The sequence below is a fragment of the Bufo gargarizans genome, chromosome 10 (assembly GCF_014858855.1).
Source record: "Bufo gargarizans isolate SCDJY-AF-19 chromosome 10, ASM1485885v1, whole genome shotgun sequence".
Classification (NCBI taxonomy): Eukaryota; Metazoa; Chordata; class Amphibia; order Anura; family Bufonidae; genus Bufo; species Bufo gargarizans.
In genome coordinates, this window is record NC_058089.1 from 120,632,506 (window position 1) to 120,654,831 (window position 22,326).

Here is a 22,326-nt window from a genome sequence, read left to right on the forward strand (position 1 = left end):
TGGGGCGGTATATTATGCAGCACTGTGGTATCTGGTTCTGTTAGGGCGGTATATTGTGCTGCACTGTGGTATCTGGTTCTGCTGGGGCAGTATATTGTGCTGCACTGTGGTATCTGGTTCTGCTGGGGCAGTATATTGTGCTGCACTGTGGTATCTGGTTCTGCTGGGGCAGTATATTGTGCTGCACTGTGGTATCTGGTTCTGCTGGGGCAGTATATTGTGCTGCACTGTGGTATCTGGTTCTGCTGGGGCAGTATATTGTGCTGCACTGTGGTATCTGGTTCTGCTGGGGCAGTATATTGTGCTGCACTGTGATATCTGGTTCTGCTGGGGCAGTATTTTGTGCTGCACTGTAGTATCTGGTTCTGCTGGGGCGGTATATTGTGCTGCCCTGTGGTATTTGGTTCTGCTGGGGCAGTATTTTGCGCTGCACTGTGGTATTTGGTTCTGCTGGGGCGGTATATTGTGCTGCACTGTGGTATTTGGTTCTGCTGGGGCGGTATATTGTGCTGCACTGTGGTATTTGGTTCTGCTGGGGCAGTATATTATTCTGCACTGTGGTATCTGGTTCTGCTGGGGCGGTATATTGTCCTGCACTGTGGTATCTGGTTCTGCTGGGGCGGTATATTGTGCTGCACTGTGGTATTTGGTTCTGCTGGGGCAGTATATTGTGCTGCACTGTGGTATCTGGTTCTGCTGGGGCGGTATATTGTGCTGCACTGTGGTATCTGGTTCTGCTGGGGCGGTATATTGTGCTGCACTGTGGTATTTGGTTCTGCTGGGGCAGTATATTGTGCTGCACTGTGGTATCTGGTTCTGCTGGGGCAGTATATTATTCTGCACTGTGGTATCTGGTTCTGCTGGGGCGGTATATTGTCCTGCACTGTGGTATCTGGTTCTGCTGGGGCGGTATATTGTGCTGCACTGTGGTATTTGGTTCTGCTGGGGCAGTATATTGTGCTGCACTGTGGTATCTGGTTCTGCTGGGGCGGTATATTGTGCTGCACTGTGGTATTTGGTTCTGCTGGGGCGGTATATTGTCCTGCACTGTGGTATCTGGTTCTGCTAGGGCGGTATATTGTGCTGCACTGTGGTATCTGGTTCTGCTGGGGCGGTATATTGTCCTGCACTGTGGTATCTGGTTCTGCTGGGGCGGTATATTGTCCTGCACTGTGGTATCTGGTTCTGCTGGGGCAGTATATTGTGCTGCACTGTGGTATTTGGTTCTCCTGGGGCAGTATATTGTGCTGCACTGTGGTATTTGGTTCTGCTGGGGCGGTATATTGTGCTGCACTGTGGTATTTGGTTCTGCTGGAGCAGTATATTGTGCTGCTCTGTGGTATTTGGTTCTGCTGGGGCAGTATATTATTCTGCACTGTGGTATCTGGTTCTGCTGGGGCGGTATATTGTGCTGCACTGTGGTATTTGGTTCTCCTGGGGCAGTATATTGTGCTGCACTGTGGTATTTGGTTCTCCTGGGGCGGTACTTTGTGCTGCACTGTGGTATCTGGTTCTGCTGGGGCGGTATATTGCGCTGCACTGTGGTATCTGGTTCTGCTGGGGCGGTACTTTGTGCTGCACTGTGGTATCTGGTTCTGCTGGGGCAGTATATTGTGCTGCACTGTGGTATTTGGTTCTGCGTGGGCGGTACTTTGTGCTGCACTACGGTATTGCTGGCCCCACCTACTTTTTATCCCTGCCTACCACCTTCCTTCACTATGGACCGCCTACAACATGGAACTACTTTTAGTTTTTATTGCAGGGTGACTGTATGCTCCCAGTCCGCCACGGGTTAGATGAATTCCAGCAGCACTGACCTGAGGGTGTGAAGGGGCAGGGGGTGCACAGATGTGGGCTTATTGGGGGCGTTCTGGGGATAATCTCCCGGGTTGGGCCTGAAAGTACTGATTTGGGCTCTTTAAAGAAGAACTCCCACAAAAAATGTTATTCCCTGATCTGCTAGACAGGTCCATGATGTAATCTGTAGTGAAGGCCATCTTCTTACCAGGGACTGTATCTGAGTTATAACCTCCCCTCTGATCCTCAGCTGTGTCATGTGACCAGCACTCCGAAGTCGGTTATGAGACTGACATTGAGGCTCCCATAGGAATACATAGAGAAACTGACTTCCGGTCCACACATAAGATGTCGGGTGAAGACTCATTCACTCGTCAGTGTTTGGTACCCAGAACCAGGACTAGAGCCTCCATAGAGATAAGGTGTAAGGGGGAGATCTGCACCTGTTCTTTATTTTTGGCTTGAAATCACTGACCAAACACTGAGGTGTGAATGAGGAATTATTTGGAAAGTGTGAGTGCTGGTCACATGACACAGCTGAGGATCAGAAGGGAGGTGATAACTCAGATACAGTCACTGGTGAGGAGATTACATTCTCTACAGTTTCCATGAAGGTTTCTGTGGGAGTTGGTAAGTATGATGGGGGTGTGCGGAGAAGTAGGATCAGGCATGCTGAGTTCCTTTGTTGCAGCTCTCCCCTCCCCCTATTGAGAGCTCACATGGATCATCCCAGTTCTTGCAGTGATGCGGGTCCATAGAGGGGACATTGGAAGAACTGTCAGGGGTCTGTACTCATCTTCTGGCTACTTGTGATTGGATTGCCATAGGCTGGGGGTGTGTCCTCTATAAATGGGCGGGGCTCAGGGTCTTTTTGACCCTAATACAATCTATCTGATGTCCCTACACAGGTCGCAAGCTTCAAAATGTAAACGAAATGTGTTGCTATTCACTGACAAGCAATAGTTTTATAATGGTGAGGAACTGTGCATTGAACTTTTTTTAATTGCATAAAAAACTTTTAAAAAAACTTCCTGCAGGTGTCGTAATAACACAGGATCAATGTAAACTAAGGAGGTGACTGTATTTACAGCCTCTGTTGCAGGATGACGTCATCGGCGCTCTACATCACGCAGTAACTGACAGTTCGCCCCGCCCACTTTTCTCCTTTATGTGTGGGTGGAGTCAGGAAGCGGTGTGCACTGTGCTCCGGAAGTGACGTCAGAGGGAGGCCCCGCCCGGTTGTTGTTGTCGTCGCTGTCACCGCTCGGTAACATGAAGTGGATGTTCAAGGAAGACCACGCACTGGGTGAGAGGGGCCCTGAGGAGACTGCGGGGGGAGGCCGGGCCCGTGTCATGTCACGATAGTCGTGCCTCATCATATACGCTCTATACCGCCCTATCCTCTCCTGTAAGCTCTGCCTTTCACGTTACCACAAGCTCCCATCCCCCTACACATCGGTGTGTCTGCCCCCCCCCCTATATATCGTGTCATATCGCGATATCCTGCCATCACCTGCTGTCCTAGTTCTTCCCACCTCCATCCTCTGCTTTGCCACATAAGGTCTCCCCTCCTCTCACTGTGTATTATATCGTGACATATCGCAATAGCCTTCCCTATCTCTCATCACGATAGTGTAAAACCACTAGTTATATGGAAAATATGAGAGCGCCTCCTGTATACCACCACTGCCCCCCCCCCCATATCACTATGTATAGGCTCTGATCACGATATGTATCCTGACAGTACTATAATGGCCTCCGTGAAGTACTACAACTCCCAGTAAATAAAACCCAGAGTTGTCATCTTTAAGGGGTCGACCATCTCCTAAATATTTGGGGGGGATGGGCAGCTATACGTTACCCCCTCCACTGTATGTGATCTCACAGCTGTATGATGTGCCGCCCATCCCCCGCTATACGTTACCCCCTCCACTATGTGATCTCACAGCTGTATGATGTGCTGTCCATCCCCCGCTATACGTTACCCCCCCCCCCCCCACTATATGTGATCTCACAGCTGTATGATGTGCTGCCCATCCCCCACTATACGTTACCCCCTCCACTATGTGATCTCACAGCTGTATGATGTGCTGTCCATCCCCCGCTATACGTTACCCCCTCCACTATGTGATCTCACAGCTGTATGAAGTGCTGCCCATCCCCCGCTATACGTTACCCCCTCCACTATGTGATCTCACAGCTGTATGATGTGCTGTCCATCCCCCGCTATACGTTACCCCCTCCACTATGTGATCTCACAGCTGTATGATGTGCTGTCCATCCCCCGCTATACGTTACCCCCCCCACTATATGTGATCTCACAGCTGTATGATGTGCTGCCCATCCCCCACTATACGTTACCCCCTCCACTATGTGATCTCACAGCTGTATGAAGTGCTGCCCATCCCCCGCTATACGTTACCCCCTCCACTATATGTGATCTCACAGCTGTATGATGTGCTGTCCATCCCCCGCTATACGTTACCCCCCCCCACTATATGTGATCTCACAGCTGTATGAAGTGCTGCCCATCCCCCGCTATACGTTACCCCCCCCACTATATGTGATCTCACAGCTGTATGATGTGCTGTCCATCCCCCGCTATATGTTACCCCTCCCCCACTATATGTGATCTCACAGCTGTATGATGTGCTGCCCATCCCCCGCTATACGTTACCCCCTCCACTATGTGATCTCACAGCTGTATGATGTGCTGCCCATCCCCCGCTATACGTTACCCCCTCCACTATGTGATCTCACAGCTGTATGATGTGCTGCCCATCCCCCGCTATACGTTACCCCCCCCCCCCACTATATGTGATCTCACAGCTGTATGATGTGCTGCCCATCGCCCGCTATACGTTACCCCCTCCACTATATATGATCTCACAGCTGTATGATGTGCTGCCCATCCCCCGCTATACGTTACCCCCTCCACTGTGATCTCACAGCTGTATGATGTGCTGCCCATCCCCCGCTATACGTTACCCCCCCCACTATATGTGATCTCACAGCTGTATGATGTGCTGCCCATCCCCCGCTATACGTTACCCCCTCCACTATGTGATCTCACAGCTGTATGATGTGCTGCCCATCCCCCGCTATACGTTACCCCCCCCACTATATGTGATCTCACAGCTGTATGATGTGCTGCCCATCGCCCGCTATACGTTACCCCCTCCACTATATATGATCTCACAGCTGTATGATGTGCTGCCCATCCCCCGCTATACGTTACCCCCTCCACTGTGATCTCACAGCTGTATGATGTGCTGCCCATCCCCCGCTATACGTTACCCCCCCCACTATATGTGATCTCACAGCTGTATGATGTGCTGCCCATCCCCCGCTATACGTTACCCCCTCCACTATGTGATCTCACAGCTGTATGATGTGCTGCCCATCCCCTGCTATACGTTACCCCCTCCACTGTATGTGATCTCACAGCTGTATGATGTGCTGTCCATCCCCCGCTATACGTTACCCCCTCCACTATGTGATCTCACAGCTGTATGATGTGCTGCCCATCGCCCGCTATACGTTACCCCCCCCCCCCACTATATGTGATCTCACAGCTGTATGATGTGCTGCCCATCCCCCGCTATACGTTACCCCCCCCACTATATGTGATCTCACAGCTGTATGATGTGCTGTCCATCCCCCGCTATACGTTACCCCCCCCCCCCACTATATGTGATCTCACAGCTGTATGATGTGCTGCCCATCCCCGCTATACATTACCCCCTCCACTATATGTGATCTCACAGCTGTATGAAGTGCTGCCCATCCCCCGCTATACGTTACCCCCCCCCACTAAATGTGATCTCACAGCTGTATGATGTGCTGTCCATCCCCCGCTATATGTTACCCCCCCCCACTATATGTGATCTCACAGCTGTATGATGTGCTGCCCATCCCCCGCTATACGTTACCCCCTCCACTATGTGATCTCACAGCTGTATGATGTGCTGCCCATCCCCTGCTATACGTTACCCCCTCCACTATATATGATCTCACAGCTGTATGATGTGCTGCCCATCCCCCGCTATACGTTACCCCCTCCACTATGTGATCTCACAGCTGTATGATGTGCTGCCCATCGCCCGCTATACGTTACCCCCTCCACTGTGATCTCACAGCTGTATGATGTGCTGCCCATCCCCCGCTATACGTTACCCCCTCCACTATGTGATCTCACAGCTGTATGATGTGCTGCCCATCCCCTGCTATACGTTACCCCCTCCACTATATATGATCTCACAGCTGTATGATGTGCTGCCCATCCCCCGCTATACGTTACCCCCTCCACTATGTGATCTCACAGCTGTATGATGTGCTGCCCATCGCCCGCTATACGTTACCCCCTCCACTGTGATCTCACAGCTGTATGATGTGCTGCCCATCCCCCGCTATACGTTACCCCCTCCACTATATGTGATCTCACAGCTGTATGATGTGCTGCCCATCGCCCGCTATACGTTACCCCCTCCACTGTGATCTCACAGCTGTATGATGTGCTGCCCATCCCCCGCTATACGTTACCCCCTCCACTATATGTGATATCACAGCTGTATGATGTGCTGCCCATCCCCCGCTATACGTTACCCCCCCCCCCCCCACTATATGTGATCTCACAGCTGTATGATGTGGCGCCCACCCCCCGCTATACGTTACCCCCTCCACTATATGTGATCTCACAGCTGTATGATGTGGCGCCCACCCCCCGCTATACGTTACCCCCTCCACTGTGATCTCACAGCTGTATGATGTGCTGCCCATCCCCCGCTATACGTTACCCCCTCCACTATATGTGATATCACAGCTGTATGATGTGCTGCCCATCCCCCGCTATACGTTACCCCCCCCCCCCACTATATGTGATCTCACAGCTGTATGATGTGGCGCCCATCCCCCGCTATACGTTACCCCCTCCACTATATGTGATCTCACAGCTGTATGATGTGCTGCCCACCCCCCGCTATACGTTACCTGACCATGGATCATACCATGTGTCGTGCACTTCTGGAATGTACTCACTTCTCTTCCGCTGCATAAACTGCAAAATGAAAACCACCTAAAATCCTGAATGTTCCCGGGTTACGAGGCTGAGGCATGGGGGGGGGGGGGGCTGCTGCTGCTACTACAAGTTCTCCGTATTATCCCATTCTCCAAAACAATATACTGATAATCTATCCTCAGGGTAGGTCATCAGTATCTGATAGGTGGGGGTCCGACACCCAGGACCCCTGTGAGCGCCGCAGCCTTCTCGCAGCTCACCAAGCACAGCGCCGTACATTGTATAGTGGCCGTGCTTGGTATCGCACTCTGCCCATTAACTTCTATGGGGCTGAGCGGTGTCTAGGCCATGTGACCGATGGACGTGACGTCACTGGCCTAGGAAAATCTAAGAGAAGGCTGCAGCGCTCACAGGAGTACTGCTGCCTTCTCAAACAGCTGATTGGCGGGGTTCCTGGGTGTTGGACCCACACCGATCAGATACTGATGACCTATCCTCAGAAAACCCCTTTAAAAGGTGCTGCAGTAGATTTGAATAGACATACCCTTAAAGGGGTTGTTCACCCTGGGATCCTTTCTATAGACCCTCCCCCACAGGGGGCAGGACCCGCAGTGGTAATCCTAACTGATCCTCGCTGGCTCTTCATCTTCAGGTCCCAGGTGTCCCCGCACCAGCATCTGGTTTAATGCTGGTCACGTAATTGGCTGCAGAGGTGTCACCCATGCGGGTCTCGCTGATGCATGGGTGACACGTAATCTCTGTGTGGTCAGGTGACCAGTGTCAAACCGGATGTTTACGCATGGAGACCCGGAACCTGCAGGATAGCGATGGAGCTGTAACCCAGGGGTGGTGATCAGGTAAGTACCACAGTGGGTCCGGCCGCACTAGGGGGAAATGGGTCTGTAGAAAAGGCAGACCCGCTGGCCTAACCCTCTTCTCAGAAAGTGGTGAGGGCGGCGCAGAAATGCCACTTGCTACAAAATTTGCTTGATCTATAAGTGGTAGGGAGAACCAGGACACAGGCTTTCTATACGACTGGGGGGCTCGGTGTAGCAGAGCAGGAATCACAGGCTTTCTATACGACTGGGGGGGTCGGTGTAGCAGAGCACGAATCACAGGCTTTCTATAAGACTGGGGGGGGGGGGGTCGGTGTAGCAGAGCAGGAATCACAGGCTTTCTATACGACTGGGGGGGGTCAGTGTAGCAGAGCAGGAATCGCAGGCTTTCTATACGACTGGGGGGGGGGTCAGTGTAGCAGAGCAGGAATCGCAGGCTTTCTATACGACTGGGGGGGGGTCAGTGTAGCAGAGCAGGACTCGCAGGCTTTCTATAAGACGGGGAGGGGGAGCAGGACTCGCAGGCTTTCTATACGACTGGGGGGGGGGGGCAGGACAGGACTCGCAGGCTTTCTATACGACTGGGGGGGTCGGTGTAGCAGAGCAGGAATCACAGGCTTTCTATACGACTGGGGGGGGGTCAGTGTAGCAGAGCAGGAATTGCAGGCTTTCTATACGACTGGGGGGGGGGTCAGTGTAGCAGAGCAGGAATTGCAGGCTTTCTATAAGACGGGGAGGGGGAGCAGGACTCGCAGGCTTTCTATACGACTGGGGGGGGGGCAGGACAGGACTCGCAGGCTTTCTATACGACTGGGGGGCTCGGTGTAGCAGAGCAGGACTCGCAGGCTTTCTATACGACTGGGGGGGGGGGTCGGTGTAGCAGAGCAGGAATTGCAGGCTTTCTATACGACTGGGGGGGGGTCAGTGTAGCAGAGCAGGAATTGCAGGCTTTCTATACGACTGGGGGGGGGGGGTCAGTGTAGCAGAGCAGGAATTGCAGGCTTTCTATAAGACGGGGAGGGGGAGCAGGACTCGCAGGCTTTCTATACGACTGGGGGGCTCGGTGTAGCAGAGCAGGACTCGCAGGCTTTCTATACGACTGGGGGGGGGGGTCGGTGTAGCAGAGCAGGAATTGCAGGCTTTCTATACGACTGGGGGGGGGGGGCAGGACAGGACTCGCAGGCTTTCTATACGACTGGGGGGGGGGTCGGTGTAGCAGAGCAGGAATCACAGGCTTTCTATACGACTGGGGTGGTCAGTGTAGCAGAGCAGGAATTGCAGGCTTTCTATAAGACGGGGAGGGGGAGCAGGACTCGCAGCTTTCTATACGACTGGGGGGGGGGGTCGGTGTAGCAGAGCAGGACTCGCAGGCTTTCTATACGACTGGGGGGGGGGTCGGTGTAGCAGAGCAGGACTCGCAGGCTTTCTATAAGACGGGGAGGGGGAGCAGGACTCGCAGGCTTTCTATAAGACGGGGAGGGGGAGCAGGACTCGCAGGCTTTCTATAAGACGGGGAGGGGGAGCAGGACTCGCAGGCTTTCTATAAGACGGGGAGGGGGAGCAGGACTCGCAGGCTTTCTATAAGACGGGGAGGGGGAGCAGGACTCACAGGCTTTCTATAAGACGGGTAGGGGGAGCAGGACTCACAGGCTTTCTATAAGACTAGGGGGTAAGAAGCAGGCTTTCTTGGGGTGAGCAGGGGAATGGTGAGATCAGCCTCTCCCCCTCACCGCTGCTCTCTGATAGCAGACCTGACAGCCTTATAATCTTTCTATCTTATCTTTATAGTTTTTAAAGCTGTCGTGTGTGATAAACAAGTGCGCTCCTTGTAGATCAGGATGGATTATATGGTGCGAGTATTTTACTACCTTCTAGTAATACTGTCACATGCTTATGGTATCAGGTCACTAACTAGGAGCAGTAAATACGCATGGTGAGTAGCAGCAGAGCCCCCACCCTGCGCCCCCGGGGTTTACTGAGGACGTCTGGTGATAAACTAGGTTTAGATGAGAGGCAGTAAATAGAGGGGAGCGTCCTCGGGTTATTACTGGTCAGAGGCAGTAAATAGAGGGGAGCGTCCTCGGGTTATTACTGGTCAGAGGCAGTAAATAGAGGGGAGCGTCCTCGGGTTATTACTGGTCAGAGGCAGTAAATAGAGGGGAGCGTCCTCGGGTTATTACTGGTCAGAGGCAGTAAATAGAGGGGAGAGTCCTCGGGTTATTACTGGTCAGAGGCAGTAAATAGAGGGGAGAGTCCTCGGGTTATTACTGGTCAGAGACAGTAAATAGAGGGGAGAGTCCTCGGGTTATTACTGGTCAGAGGCAGTAGAGGGGAGAGTCCTCGGGTTATTACTGGTCAGAGGCAGTAAATAGAGGGGAGCGTCCTCGGGTTATTACTGGTCAGAGGCAGTAAATAGAGGGGAGCGTCCTCGGGTTATTACTGGTCAGAGGCAGTAAATAGAGGGGAGCGTCCTCGGGTTATTACTGGTCAGAGGCAGTAAATAGAGGGGAGCGTCCTCGGGTTATTACTGGTCAGAGGCAGTAAATAGAGGGGAGCGTCCTCGGGTTATTACTGGTCAGAGGCAGTAAATAGAGGGGAGCGTCCTCGGGTTATTACTGGTCAGAGGCAGTAAATAGAGGGGAGCGTCCTCGGGTTATTACTGGTCAGAGGCAGTAAATAGAGGGGAGCGTCTTCGGGTTATTACTGGTCAGAGGCAGTAAATAGAGGGGAGAGTCCTCGGGTTATTACTGGTCAGAGGCAGTAAATAGAGGGGAGAGTCCTCGGGTTATTACTGGTCAGAGACAGTAAATAGAGGGGAGCGTCTTCGGGTTATTACTGGTCAGAGGCAGTAAATAGAGGGGAGCGTCCTCGGGTTATTACTGGTCAGAGGCAGTAAATAGAGGGGAGCGTCCTCGGGTTATTACTGGTCAGAGGCAGTAAATAGAGGGGAGCGTCTTCGGGTTATTACTGGTCAGAGGCAGTAAATAGAGGGGAGCGTCTTCGGGTTATTACTGGTCAGAAGCAGTAAATAGAGGGGAGAGTCCTCGGGTTATTACTGGTCAGAGGCAGTAAATAGAGGGGAGAGTCCTCGGGTTATTACTGGTCAGAGACAGTAAATAGAGGGGAGCGTCCTCGGGTTATTACTGGTCAGAGGCAGTAAATAGAGGGGAGAGTCCTCGGGTTATTACTGGTCAGAGGCAGTAGAGGGGAGAGTCCTCGGGTTATTACTGGTCAGAGGCAGTAGAGGGGAGAGTCCTCGGGTTATTACTGGTCAGAGGCAGTAAATAGAGGGGAGCGTCCTCGGGTTATTACTGGTCAGAGGCAGTAAATAGAGGGGAGCGTCCACGGGTTATTACTGGTCAGAGGCAGTAAATAGAGGGGAGAGTCCTCGGGTTATTACTGGTCAGAGGCAGTAGAGGGGAGAGTCCTCGGGTTATTACTGGTCAGAGGCAGTAAATAGAGGGGAGCGTCCTCGGGTTATTACTGGTCAGAGGCAGTAAATAGAGGGGAGCGTCCTTGGGTTATTACTGGTCAGAGGCAGTAAATAGAGGGGAGCGTCCTCGGGTTATTACTGGTCAGAGGCAGTAAATAGAGGGGAGCGTCCTTGGGTTATTACTGGTCAGAGGCAGTTGGTGGCTTGGCGACCAAAGGACCGGACTCTGTGACACCCTTATGCACCAATAGGACATATTAAAAGGTTCTGAAGATCAAAAAACAGTCACACAAAAATAAAAAAATAGTAAGCGAGGTATTCGCTGCCCAGGAGGCTGAGGACGGCCTGACCCCTCACCTGCTGTCAATTAGTGGCCATACACATTAGACAGCTGTCCATGACCCGTGTCCCTCTCCCTGTGGCCATACACATTAGACAGCCCTCGGACACGTTACCTGTAATAGGTAAAGTGGGTAAAAGTCACTGACTGATAACAGTGGGGGCGGCTCATCACTTCAGGCGGGATTGGCCATGTTGAAATCCAACAGTGCGATCTTTCTCTCCCCCGACATCTGCAGTCGGAGAGTCAGGACGCTGCCATACATGTTGGATCCAGGATGGCCAACCTGCGCCTCTCAAGCTGTTGTAAAACTACAACTCCCACCATGCCCTGCTGTAGACTGATAGCTGCACGCAGTCTGGGCATGCTGGGAGTTGTAGTTTTGCAACAGCTGGAGGGCCGCAGGTTGGCATTAGATGGTCTTCTGAAATCGGTGTGTGTATAGCCAGCTGCTGTGTCGGGCATCGTAAACTGTTGTAGCAGCTCCCAGCTCGTCCACCATCCTAAGGACATGTTCACACAGTGGATTTCACTGGGATAGCTGCTGTGGATTTGCAGTTTGTCTGGGAAAGCTTGGCGACGGCCCGTAGTGGGAAGTACATCCGATATCTTCCATTCCGGGACCTGCACCCTGTATCACACCCGCCTCATCCATAAAGAATCCTTTGTGTCACCGGTTGCTCCACTGGTTCTTCTCGCCCACATTTCTTCAGCGCCGCTCACCTGTTTTCAGGGCTCGGGTGACATCACTGTCATCTCCTGCTCATTATCTTCACTCTCCTTTATTCACTGATTTTCATTCTTTTCTCAGAACACAGATGCGTGGAGTCTGCGAAAATCCGAGCCAAATATCCAGACCGTGTTCCGGTAAGTTCTCCTCACTCAATTATTTAGTGCTCTTTGTATTAGAGCGGAGACGACATGGAGCCGTATACAGATTGTATCAGCCGCTCAGCTCTGCACACTGGGGGGTTTATAGTCACAGACTCTGGGGACAAATGCAGGCAGAATACCGCAGCCCCTAATGGAAACCACACAGACCCCATTATAGGCAGTGTTGTCTGTCAGGAGCCGTTGGTGTCCGTTCTGTGGATCAGGTGCTTTTGTTTTTTTGAGGCGACGCCAGCTTTACGATGAGGTCTCTGTAATGGTAGCGGTCAGCATCCTCCCCATATCCACAGTAGGGATCGACCGATTATCGGATTTACCGATATTATCGGCCGATATTCAGGATTTTGAACGCTATCGATATCAGCATTTATTTTGCCGATATTCCGATAGCGTATGGGAACACAGATCGCGCTGCTGACAGCGCTCTCCGTGTTCCCTCAGCAGCAGCACAGGGGAGAAGGAGCAGTGTCTCCTCCCCCTGTGCTGCTGCCGCCAATGAGAGGACAGGGGACAAGAGGAGGGGAGGAGCTATGGCCACTGCGCCACCAATGAAGCTTAAACTCTCATTTATTCATATACAGGAGGCGGGAGCTGCAGAATCACATAGCCGGCTCCCGGCCTCTATGAGCTGTAGATGCGATCTGCGGTAGTTAACTCCTCAGGTGCCGAGGATCGCAGCTACTGCTCATAGAGGTCGGGAGCCGGCAGCCAGCTCCCGCCTCCTGTATATGAATAAATTAGAGATTAAGCGCAGTGCGCCCTCCCCCCCCCCCAGTATTAAGCAGTGGTGGCGCATAGGGCCCCCCCCACCCCAGTCGCAGTGCGCCCCTCCACAGGATCCCCTCTCCCCGGCTCCTCCGATCGGAGCCCCAGCAGTGTAATGCTGGGGCTCCGATCGGTTACCATGGCAGCCAGGACGCTACTGAAGCCCTGGCTGCCATGATAAGCTCCATGCTGCTGTGTGCACAAAGCACAGAGCAGCAGGGACAGTGTGAGCTCCTATTCACCCTGATAGAGATCTATCAGGATGAATAGGACAAGGGTTCTAGTCCCTAAGGGGGCTAAAAGTTAGTTAAAAAAAAAGTTACAAAAATAAAAATAAACACCAAAATATTAAATATAAATGAAAAAGAAAGATTTACAAAAAAAAAAACACACATTAAGGCCTCATGCACATGACATTTTTTTTTCACGGTCCGCAAAAACGGGGTCCGTGGGTCCGTGATCCGTGATCCGTGACCGTTTTTTCGTCCGTGGGTCTTCCTTGCTTTTTGGAGGACCCACGGACATGAAAAAAAAGTCGTTTTGGTGTCCGCCTGGCCGTGCGGAGCCAAACGGATCCGTCCTGAATTACAATGCAAGTCAATGGGGACGGATCCGTTTGACGTTGACACAATATGGTGCCATTTCAAACGGATCCGTCCCCATTGACTTTCAATGTAAAGTCTGGAGTTCTTTTATACCATCGGATTGGAGTTTTCTCCAATCCGATGGTATATTTTAACTTGAAGCGTCCCCATCACCATGGGAACGCCTCTATGTTAGAATATACTGTCGGATATGAGCTACTTCGTGAACCTTAGATCCGACAGTATATTCTAACACAGAGGCGTTCCCATGGTGATGGGGACGCTTCAGGTTAGAATACACTACAAACTTTGTACAAGACTGCCCCCTGCTGCCTGGCAGCACCCGATCTCTTACAGGGGGATATGATAGCAATTAACCCCTTCAGGTGCGACACCTAAAGGGGTTAATTGTACTATCATATTCCCCTGTAAGAGATCAGGGCTGCCAGGCAGCAGGGGGCAGCCCCCCCCCCCCTCCCCAGTTTGTATATCGTTGGTGGCACAGTGTGCGCCCACCATCGCCCCCCCCTCCCTCCCTCTATTGTAATAAATCGTTGGTGGCACAGTGTGCGCTCACCATCGCCCCCCCCCTCCCTCCCTCTATTGTAATAAATCGTTGGTGGCACAGTGTGCGCCCACCATCGCCCCCCCTCCCTCCCTCTATTGTATTAAATCGTTGGTGGCACAGTGTGCCAACCACCATCGCCGCCCCCCCCCCCCCCCCCCCCCCTCTATAGCAGTAACATTGGTGGCAGTGTGCGGTCTCCCATTTCCTCCCCCCCCCCCCCCCCATCATTGGTGGCAGCGGAGTTCCGATCGGAGTCCCAGTTTAATCGCTGGGGCTCCGATCGGTAACCATGGCAACCAGGACGCTACTGCAGCCCTGGTTGCCATGGTTACTTAGCAATAGTACAATTGTAGAAGATTATTATTATTATTTAAGCGCCATTCATTCCATAGCGCTGTACATATGATAAGCGGTGCACATACATAATACAGACAATTGCACTAATCATAAACAAAATGAGTTACAAACTGGTACAGAAGGAGAGAGGGCCCTGCCCGTGAGGGCTTACAATCTACATGGTATGGGAGAAGGACACAGTAGGTGCGGGTTAAGTTGGTCATGGCGGTATAGAGGCAGCAGGGTCACTGGTTGTAGGCTTGTCTGAAGAGGTGGGTTTTCAGGTTTCTTTTGAAGGATTCCACTGTAGGTGAGAGTCTGATATGTTGGGGCAGCGAGTTCCAGAGTGTGGGGGATGCACGGGAGAAATCCTGGAGTCGATTGTGGGAAGAGGCAATAAGAGGAGAGGAGAGAAGGAGGTCTTGTGAGGATCGGAGAGTGCGTGTGGGGGTGTATCGGGAAATTAGCTCAGAGATGTAGGGAGGGGACAGGTTATGGACGGCCTTGTATGTATTTGTAAGTACTTTGAAGTGAATTTGTTGGGCAATGGGGAGCCAGTGAAGGGATTGGCAAAGGGGAGAGGCAGAGGAATAATAGGGTGAGAGGTGGATTAGTCGGGCAGCAGAGTTGAGGATAGATTGGAGGGGTGCGAGAGTGCTAGATGGAAGGCCACAGAGGAGAATGCTGCAGTAGTCTAGGCGGGAGATAATGAGGGCATGTACAAGCAGATTCAAAGTTAAGGAAAGCACATATGCGGGAGATGTTTTTGAGTTGGAGACGGCAGGTGGTGGAAAGGGCTTGGATGTGCGGTCGGAAGGAAAGGGCAGAATCCAAGATAACTCCAAGGCAGCGGGCTTTGTTGACTGGGGATAATGTGCAGCCATTGATCGTGATAGATAGGTCTGTTGGGGGGGTTGAACAAGATGGGGGAAAGATTATGAATTCTGTCTTATCCATGTTAAGCTTAAGAAAGCGAGAGGCGAAGAAGGATGATATAGAAGATAGACATTGTGGGATTCTAGATAGTAAGGTGGTGATGTCTGGACCAGAGAGGTAGATTTGTGTGTCATCAGCATAGGAGTGATACTGAAAGCCATAGGACTCTATGAGCTGTCCCAGGCCAAAAGTGTAGATAGAGAAGAGCAGGGGTCCTAGGACAGAGCCTTGCGGGACACCAACAGAGAGGGAATGAGACGAGGAGGTGGTGCGGGAGTGGGAGACGCTGAATGTCCGGTCTGTGAGGTATGATGTGATCCAGGAGAGGGCCAGGTCAGTGATGCCAAGAGATGAGAGAGTTTGCAACAGAAGGGAGTGGTCAACAGTGTCGAAGGCAGAGGACAGGTCAAGGAGAAGGAGGACAGAGTACTGTTTCTTGGTTTTGGCTGTGAGTAGGTCATTGGTGACTTTGGTAAGGGCAGTCTCGGTCGAGTGGTGGAGTCGGAAGCCAGATTGTAGGCGGTCAAAGAGGGAGCAGGAGGAGAGGTGGGAGGACAGTTCTGAATGGACATGTTGTTCAAGTAGCTTTGAGGCATACGGAAGAAGTGATATGGGGCGATAACTGGACAAGGAAGATGGGTCAAGTGAAGGTTTTTTGAGGATGGGTGTAATGGTAGCATGTTTAAAAGCAGAGGGGAAGACACCAGAGTTTAGTGATAGGTTGAAGAGATGAGTTAGGGCTGGGATAAACACTGCAGTGAGGTTAGGGATGAGGTGGGATGGGATTGGGTCAAGTGCACAGGTGGTCAGATGAGATTTGGAGAGTAGAGTGGAGAGTTTACCTTCTGTAATGGTAGAGAAGTGGGTTTTGGGAGAAGAGGACCGAGCAGTTGTGTAGAGGGTCTGTGGGGACTGTGTAGTAAAGCTTTCTCTGATGTGGACTATCTTTTGTTTGAAATATTTGGCAAAGTCCTCAGCTGAGAAGAGAGGAGAGGGTGGGGGCGCTGGGGGACGGAGAAGGGAATTAAAAGTGCTAAAAAGTTGTTTAGGGCTGTGGGACAGGGAAGATATGAGAGATGAGAAGTAAGCCTGTTTTGCATCAGCGAGTGAGGATTTGAATATGAGGAGGGATTGCTTGTATGCGGTGAAATGATCTTTAGAATGGGATTTCTTCCATTGCCGCTCAGCAGCCCTGGAAGCTTGTCTGAGTTTTTTGGTCAGGTTGGTGTGCCAGGGTTGTCTGTTGATTTTCCGGATTTTGTTGTGTGTGAGGGGGGCAACAGTGTCCAGAGCTGTACTTAATGTGGTGTTATATAGGGTGGTAGCAGCTTCTGGGTAGCAGCTTCAGGATACACGGATCATGGCCTCGGCTGCAAAACGGTGCATTTTCCGATTTTTCCACGGACCCATTGAAAGTCAATGGGTCCGCGAAAAAAAACGGTACAACGGCCACGGATGCACACAACGGTCGTGTGCATGAGGCCTAACAATAAACATTAATTTTCAGCAGATTTGTGGCAATTTTTTATTTATTTTTTTAAATGAAAATTCCCAGAATATCGGTATAAATTATCGGCTATCGGCCTGAAAGTTCACAAATTATCGGTATCGGCCCTAAAAAAATCAATATCGGTCGATCCCTAATCCACAGTACTAATAAGCCTTCCCCACGTCCCAGGTCATCGTGGAGAAAGTGTCCGGTTCACAAATTGTGGATATCGACAAGCGAAAATACTTGGTCCCTTCTGATATCACCGTGGCTCAGTTTATGTGGATCATCAGAAAACGCATCCAGCTGCCTTCAGAAAAAGCCATCTTCTTGTTCGTAGATAAGACTGTGCCTCAATCCAGGTGAGTGGTACGGTGTAGTGTGCGGACGCCTCCACATGCTAGCAGTACTAGCAAAGTGGACGGAATTTTATCAAATCCCATCCACAGGCGGCAACAAAAGATCTTTTTATATCCCCAGCGTGTCAGTTTATGCTGCCGATACCACGCTATGCGATGCACAGGGTGAAGTCTGCAGCAAATCCACAGCTGGATTGCAGCAAAATTCCACCCCTCGGCCGTCTGCTATGAATTACTGCGATAAGTGCTGTGTTGGTTGTTAAGTAGAGGGTCTGACTCTATCCAAGCAGTAATGTCCAATGTGTGTGTAGGAATCAGGGCTGCAGTAAACTAATATTTTTTACGATTAATCGAGTAATCTAATAAGAAAAAATGAATTAATAGACTGTTTTCCTTTATAAAAACTCATCAGACCCCCTGCCATCAGTCCCCAACACCCTCCCCCCAGTGCGATCAGCTGCTCTCTCAGTGCTATCAGCTTGCACCCCCAACTGCCCCCTAGTGCCACCATCTCCCCCTCCTAGCCATGTCCCCAGCGACAGTACTTACCTTTCCTGTAGGGGCGCCGCTCCACAGCTCCTCCATCTTCTCTGAGCGCTGCACTGTCGTCCTGACGTCACACAGCATTGGGTCATAGTGCACGCTTATGTGCACTATGACCTGACTATGTGTCCGGAAGAAAGTGCGGGGCGGGCCGGTGGGTGACCACGGAGCGGTAAGTAATAGCAAGTGCTTCACTCCCGCTCCGTGGTCACATGACACAAACGAATCCTCGATGCAATTTTTTTTTTTGAAATCCAGTAAGGTCACGTAAGCACGCACTATGACCCGACGCTGTGTGACGTCAGGATCCAGTGCAGCGCGCAGAGAAAAAGAGGAAGGAACTGTGGAGCGGTGCCCCTACAAGAAAGGTAAGTATTTTATTTTACTGGCACTGAAGGGGGACAGCCGGCAATGGAGGGGCAGACAGGAGTGGGGGACATGGAGGGGCTGATCAGATGGCACTGGGGGAGTAGGGGACATGGAGGGGCTGATCAGATGGCACTGGGGGACATGGCAATGGATGGCATGGAGGGGCTGATGGCACTGGGGGAACTGATGCACCTGGGCTGATCGCACAGGGGGGGAACGAAGGGTGTTGGGGACTGATGGCAGGGGGTTTGATGAGTTTTTATAAAGGAAAACCGTTTATGAATTCATTTTTTTCTTATTAGATTACTCAATTAATCATAAAAAATAATCGATAGAACACTCGATTACTGAAATAATAGTTTACTGCAGCCCTACTTTGGAGGCATTCATTCCGTCATAATAGAAGTCTATGGGCTGCAAAACGGATCCGTCCCGTTTCCGTTATGCAGGGGAGTCCTCTCTAAAGGCATTATGTCATAGAATTGCGTTCTGTTCCGTGGTAACAGAATCCGGCATTTTTCCCCATAGGAATGTATTAGTGCCAGATCCGGCATTCAAAATACCGGAATGCCGGATCCGTCTGTCCGCATGACAAGCAGAGAGACGGATCCGTTCTTGCAATGCATTTGTGAGACGGATCCGCCTCACAAATGTTCAGTCACATCCAGATCGGCGGATCCGGCGGGCAGTTCCGACGACGGAACTGCCCGCCGGATCACACTGCCGCAAGTGTGAAAGTAGCCTAAGCCCCATTCACTTCTGTGGGGCTGAGCTGTGCCCAGACCAAGTGACTGATGCAAGTGAGGTCACTGAACTAGGAAGAGGCCGTGGTCTCTTTAAACAGCTGATCAGCGATGGTACCAGGAGTCAGACCCCCACGATCAGATCCCGAGGACAGGTCATCAGTATTAAACACTCCCTTTAAGGAACACACCAGTTAACACTAAGGCCTCTTTCACACGGGCGAGTTTTCCGCGCAGGTGCGATGCGTGAGGTGAACGCATTGCACCCGCACTGAATCCGGACCCATTCATTTCTATGGGGCTGTGCACATGAGCAGTGATTTTCACGCATCACTTGTGCATTGCGTGAAAATCGCAGCATGCTCTATTTTGTGCGTTTTTCACGCAACGCAGGCCCCATAGAAGTGAATGGGACTGCGTGAAAATCACAAGCATCCGCAAGCAAGTGCGGATGCGGTGCGATTTTCACGCATGGTTGCTAGAAGACTATCAGGATGGAGACCCGATCATTATTATTTTCCATTATAACATGGTTATAAGGGAAAATAATAGCATTCTTAATACAGAATGCATAGTACAATAGCGCTGGAGGGGTTAAAAAAATAAAAAATAAATTTAACTCTCCTTAAGCCACTTGATCGCGCAGCCTGGCTTCTCTTCTGCCTTCATCTGTGAGGAAAAGGACCTATGGTAACGTCACTGCGCTCCTCACATGGTCCATCACATAGTAAAAGATCATGTGATGAGCGCAGTGACGTCACCACAGGTCCTGAAGACAGAAGAGAAGCTGTGGATTAATGTGAGTTAAATTTTATTTTATTTATTAACCCCTCCAGCCCTATTGTACTATGCATTCTGTATTAAGAATGCTCTTATTTTCCCTTATAACCATGTTATAAGGGGAAATAATACAATCTACCCAGCACCTAACCCAAACCCGAACTTCACAGAAGTTTGGGTTTGGGTACCAAACATGCTGATTTTTCTCACGCACGTGCAAAATGCATTACAATGTTTTGCACTCGCGCTGAAAAATCGTGCATTTTCCCGCAACGCACCCGCATCTTATCCGGGCAAAAAACATGACGCCCGTGTGAAAGAGGCCTAACACAAAGGAACGGAAACACTGACATTGTGAAGCATGAATTTCTGGGCCACTAATTGTCCCCCTTCTCTCTCCTCCAGCCTAACCATGGGACAGCTGTACGAGAAAGAAAAAGACGAAGACGGCTTTTTGTACGTGGCGTACAGCGGAGAGAACACGTTTGGCGTTTAGCTATACTGACCGCTTGTGAATCTTGTAAATAACGTTGGTGGTTTTAACACGATGCATACGTCTCCACCCTATAGGGCCGATGCACACTAACTGGATGCGTTCTTTTCTTTTACTTACCTACGTTTTGTCCTTCATCTATGTCTTAGTCTAGTTATTTAACGTAATTTATTTCTCGTGCTTTGTGAAGAACCAACCTTTCCTGCCAAAGGCACTGGCAATATAGTGGGCATCAGTGAAGGGGTTAAATAATAGTACAGCTATAGAAGGTGGGGTTCAGTGACCGCACCAGTAGCATTCATCATACATATGGATTTATTATATATATTTTTTGATTATGTTGAAGACCTGATGTAATTTGCTGACATTTAGGGTCCATTCACACGTCTGTGGAATGGGTCCGCATCCGTTCCGCAATTTGTGGAACGGGTGTGAACCCAATTATTTTCTATGGGGCAGGAATGGATGCGGATAGCACACAGTGTGTGCTATCTGCATTTCCAGAGCGCGCACCCGATCTTCTGGTCCGCGGCTCCGGAAAAAAATAGAACATGTCCTATTCTTATCTGCGCTTGTGTGCCGGCTGGGTGTATTGCAGAGCCGCAATACACTACGGACGTGTGAATGGACCCTTAGGCCTCTTTTACACGGGTGTCGCGTGTGAGGGCCGGACAAGATGGGGTGCGTTGCGGGAAAATGCACGATTTGTCCGCGTGAGTGCAAAGTGTTTTAATGCGTTTTGCACACGCTTGAGAAAAATCGGCATGTTTGGTACCCGAACCCGGACTTCTTCACAGAAGTTCGGGCTTGGGATCGGTGTTGTGTAGATTGTATTATTTTCCCTTATAACATGGCTATTAGGGAAAATAATAGCATTCTGAATACAGAATGTATAGTACAATAGCGCTGGAGGGGTTAAAAATAATAAACAAATTTAACTCACTTCATCGCGTAGCGGATCTCCTCTTCTTTCTTCAGGACCTGGTTAAAGGTCCTTTTGATGACATCACATGGTTCATCACCATGGTGATGGAGCATGTGACGGACCATGTGATGAGCGCAGCGACATCATCAAAAGGTCCTTTAACCAGGTCCTGAAGAAAGAAGAGGAGATCCTCTACGCGATAAAGTGGATGAGGTGAGTTAAATTTTGTTTCTTATATTTAACCCATCCATCCCTATTTTACTTAGCATTCTGTATTAAGAATGCTATTATTTTCCCCCATCCCGATCGTCACCTAGCAACCATGTGTGAAAATCGTACCGCATCCGCACTTGTTTGCAATTTTTTTATGCAGCCCCATTCACTTCTATGGGGCCTGCGTTGCGTGAAAAACGCACAATATAGAGCTTGCTGCAATTTTCACGCAACGCACAAGTGATGCGTGAAAATCACTGCTCATGTACACAGCCCCATTGAAGTGAATGGGTCTGGATTCAGTGCGGGTGCTATGCTTTCACCTCACGCATTGCACCCGCACAGAATTCTTGCCCGTGTGAAAGGGGCCTTAGCTGTAAAACACAACTGATTAGTGATTGACATTGTATCAGTAATTCCCAGTATTTAACGTCCACATTTACACTCAGAAAAATAAAACCGTTCAGTACATCACTTCAATGACTCGGCGAATATCTTATGATCAGTCAGATGCGGTGTGCACAGCGGTGACCTGTCCCTAATGGGATATGGCGGACTGCACGAACTGGAGACGACAGAACGTACACTGCACAGGATATGTGGCACAAGCTGCGGACTGCTGTGACCACCGGGCAGGGAGGTTTCTATGGTCATGATTAGGTCATTTACTGGTAAAAGCAGAATTGCGTTATGGATTCAGTTACCATGTTATTCATTCCATCATAATAGAAGTCTGAGGGCTGCAAAACAGATCCGTCCCGTTTCCGTTATGCAGGAGAAGACTCAGGATCAGGAGAGGACTTAAAAAAAAAAAAAAAACGGGTTAAAGTAGCTCAAGGCTACCTGCACCTGTTACGGATTTTTTTCTGTGCAGATACAACCGTACAGCTGTCACAGACGGATCCAGAC

The 22,326-nt window shown here is 50.6% G+C and overlaps 1 protein-coding gene across 1 annotated transcript; it reads left to right on the forward strand.

Annotated features, from left to right (window-relative positions):
• Positions 1 to 2,997: 2,997 nt before the first annotated feature.
• On the forward strand, positions 2,998 to 20,768 carry GABARAPL2 (GABA type A receptor associated protein like 2). The gene is made up of 4 exons (XM_044269986.1): positions 2,998 to 3,103; positions 12,235 to 12,290; positions 17,182 to 17,354; positions 20,192 to 20,768. Exons 1-4 carry the CDS (start codon positions 3,070 to 3,072, stop codon positions 20,280 to 20,282), a joined length of 354 nt encoding a protein of 117 aa, XP_044125921.1. The 5' UTR covers positions 2,998 to 3,069; the 3' UTR covers positions 20,283 to 20,768.
• Positions 20,769 to 22,326: the final 1,558 nt, after the last annotated feature.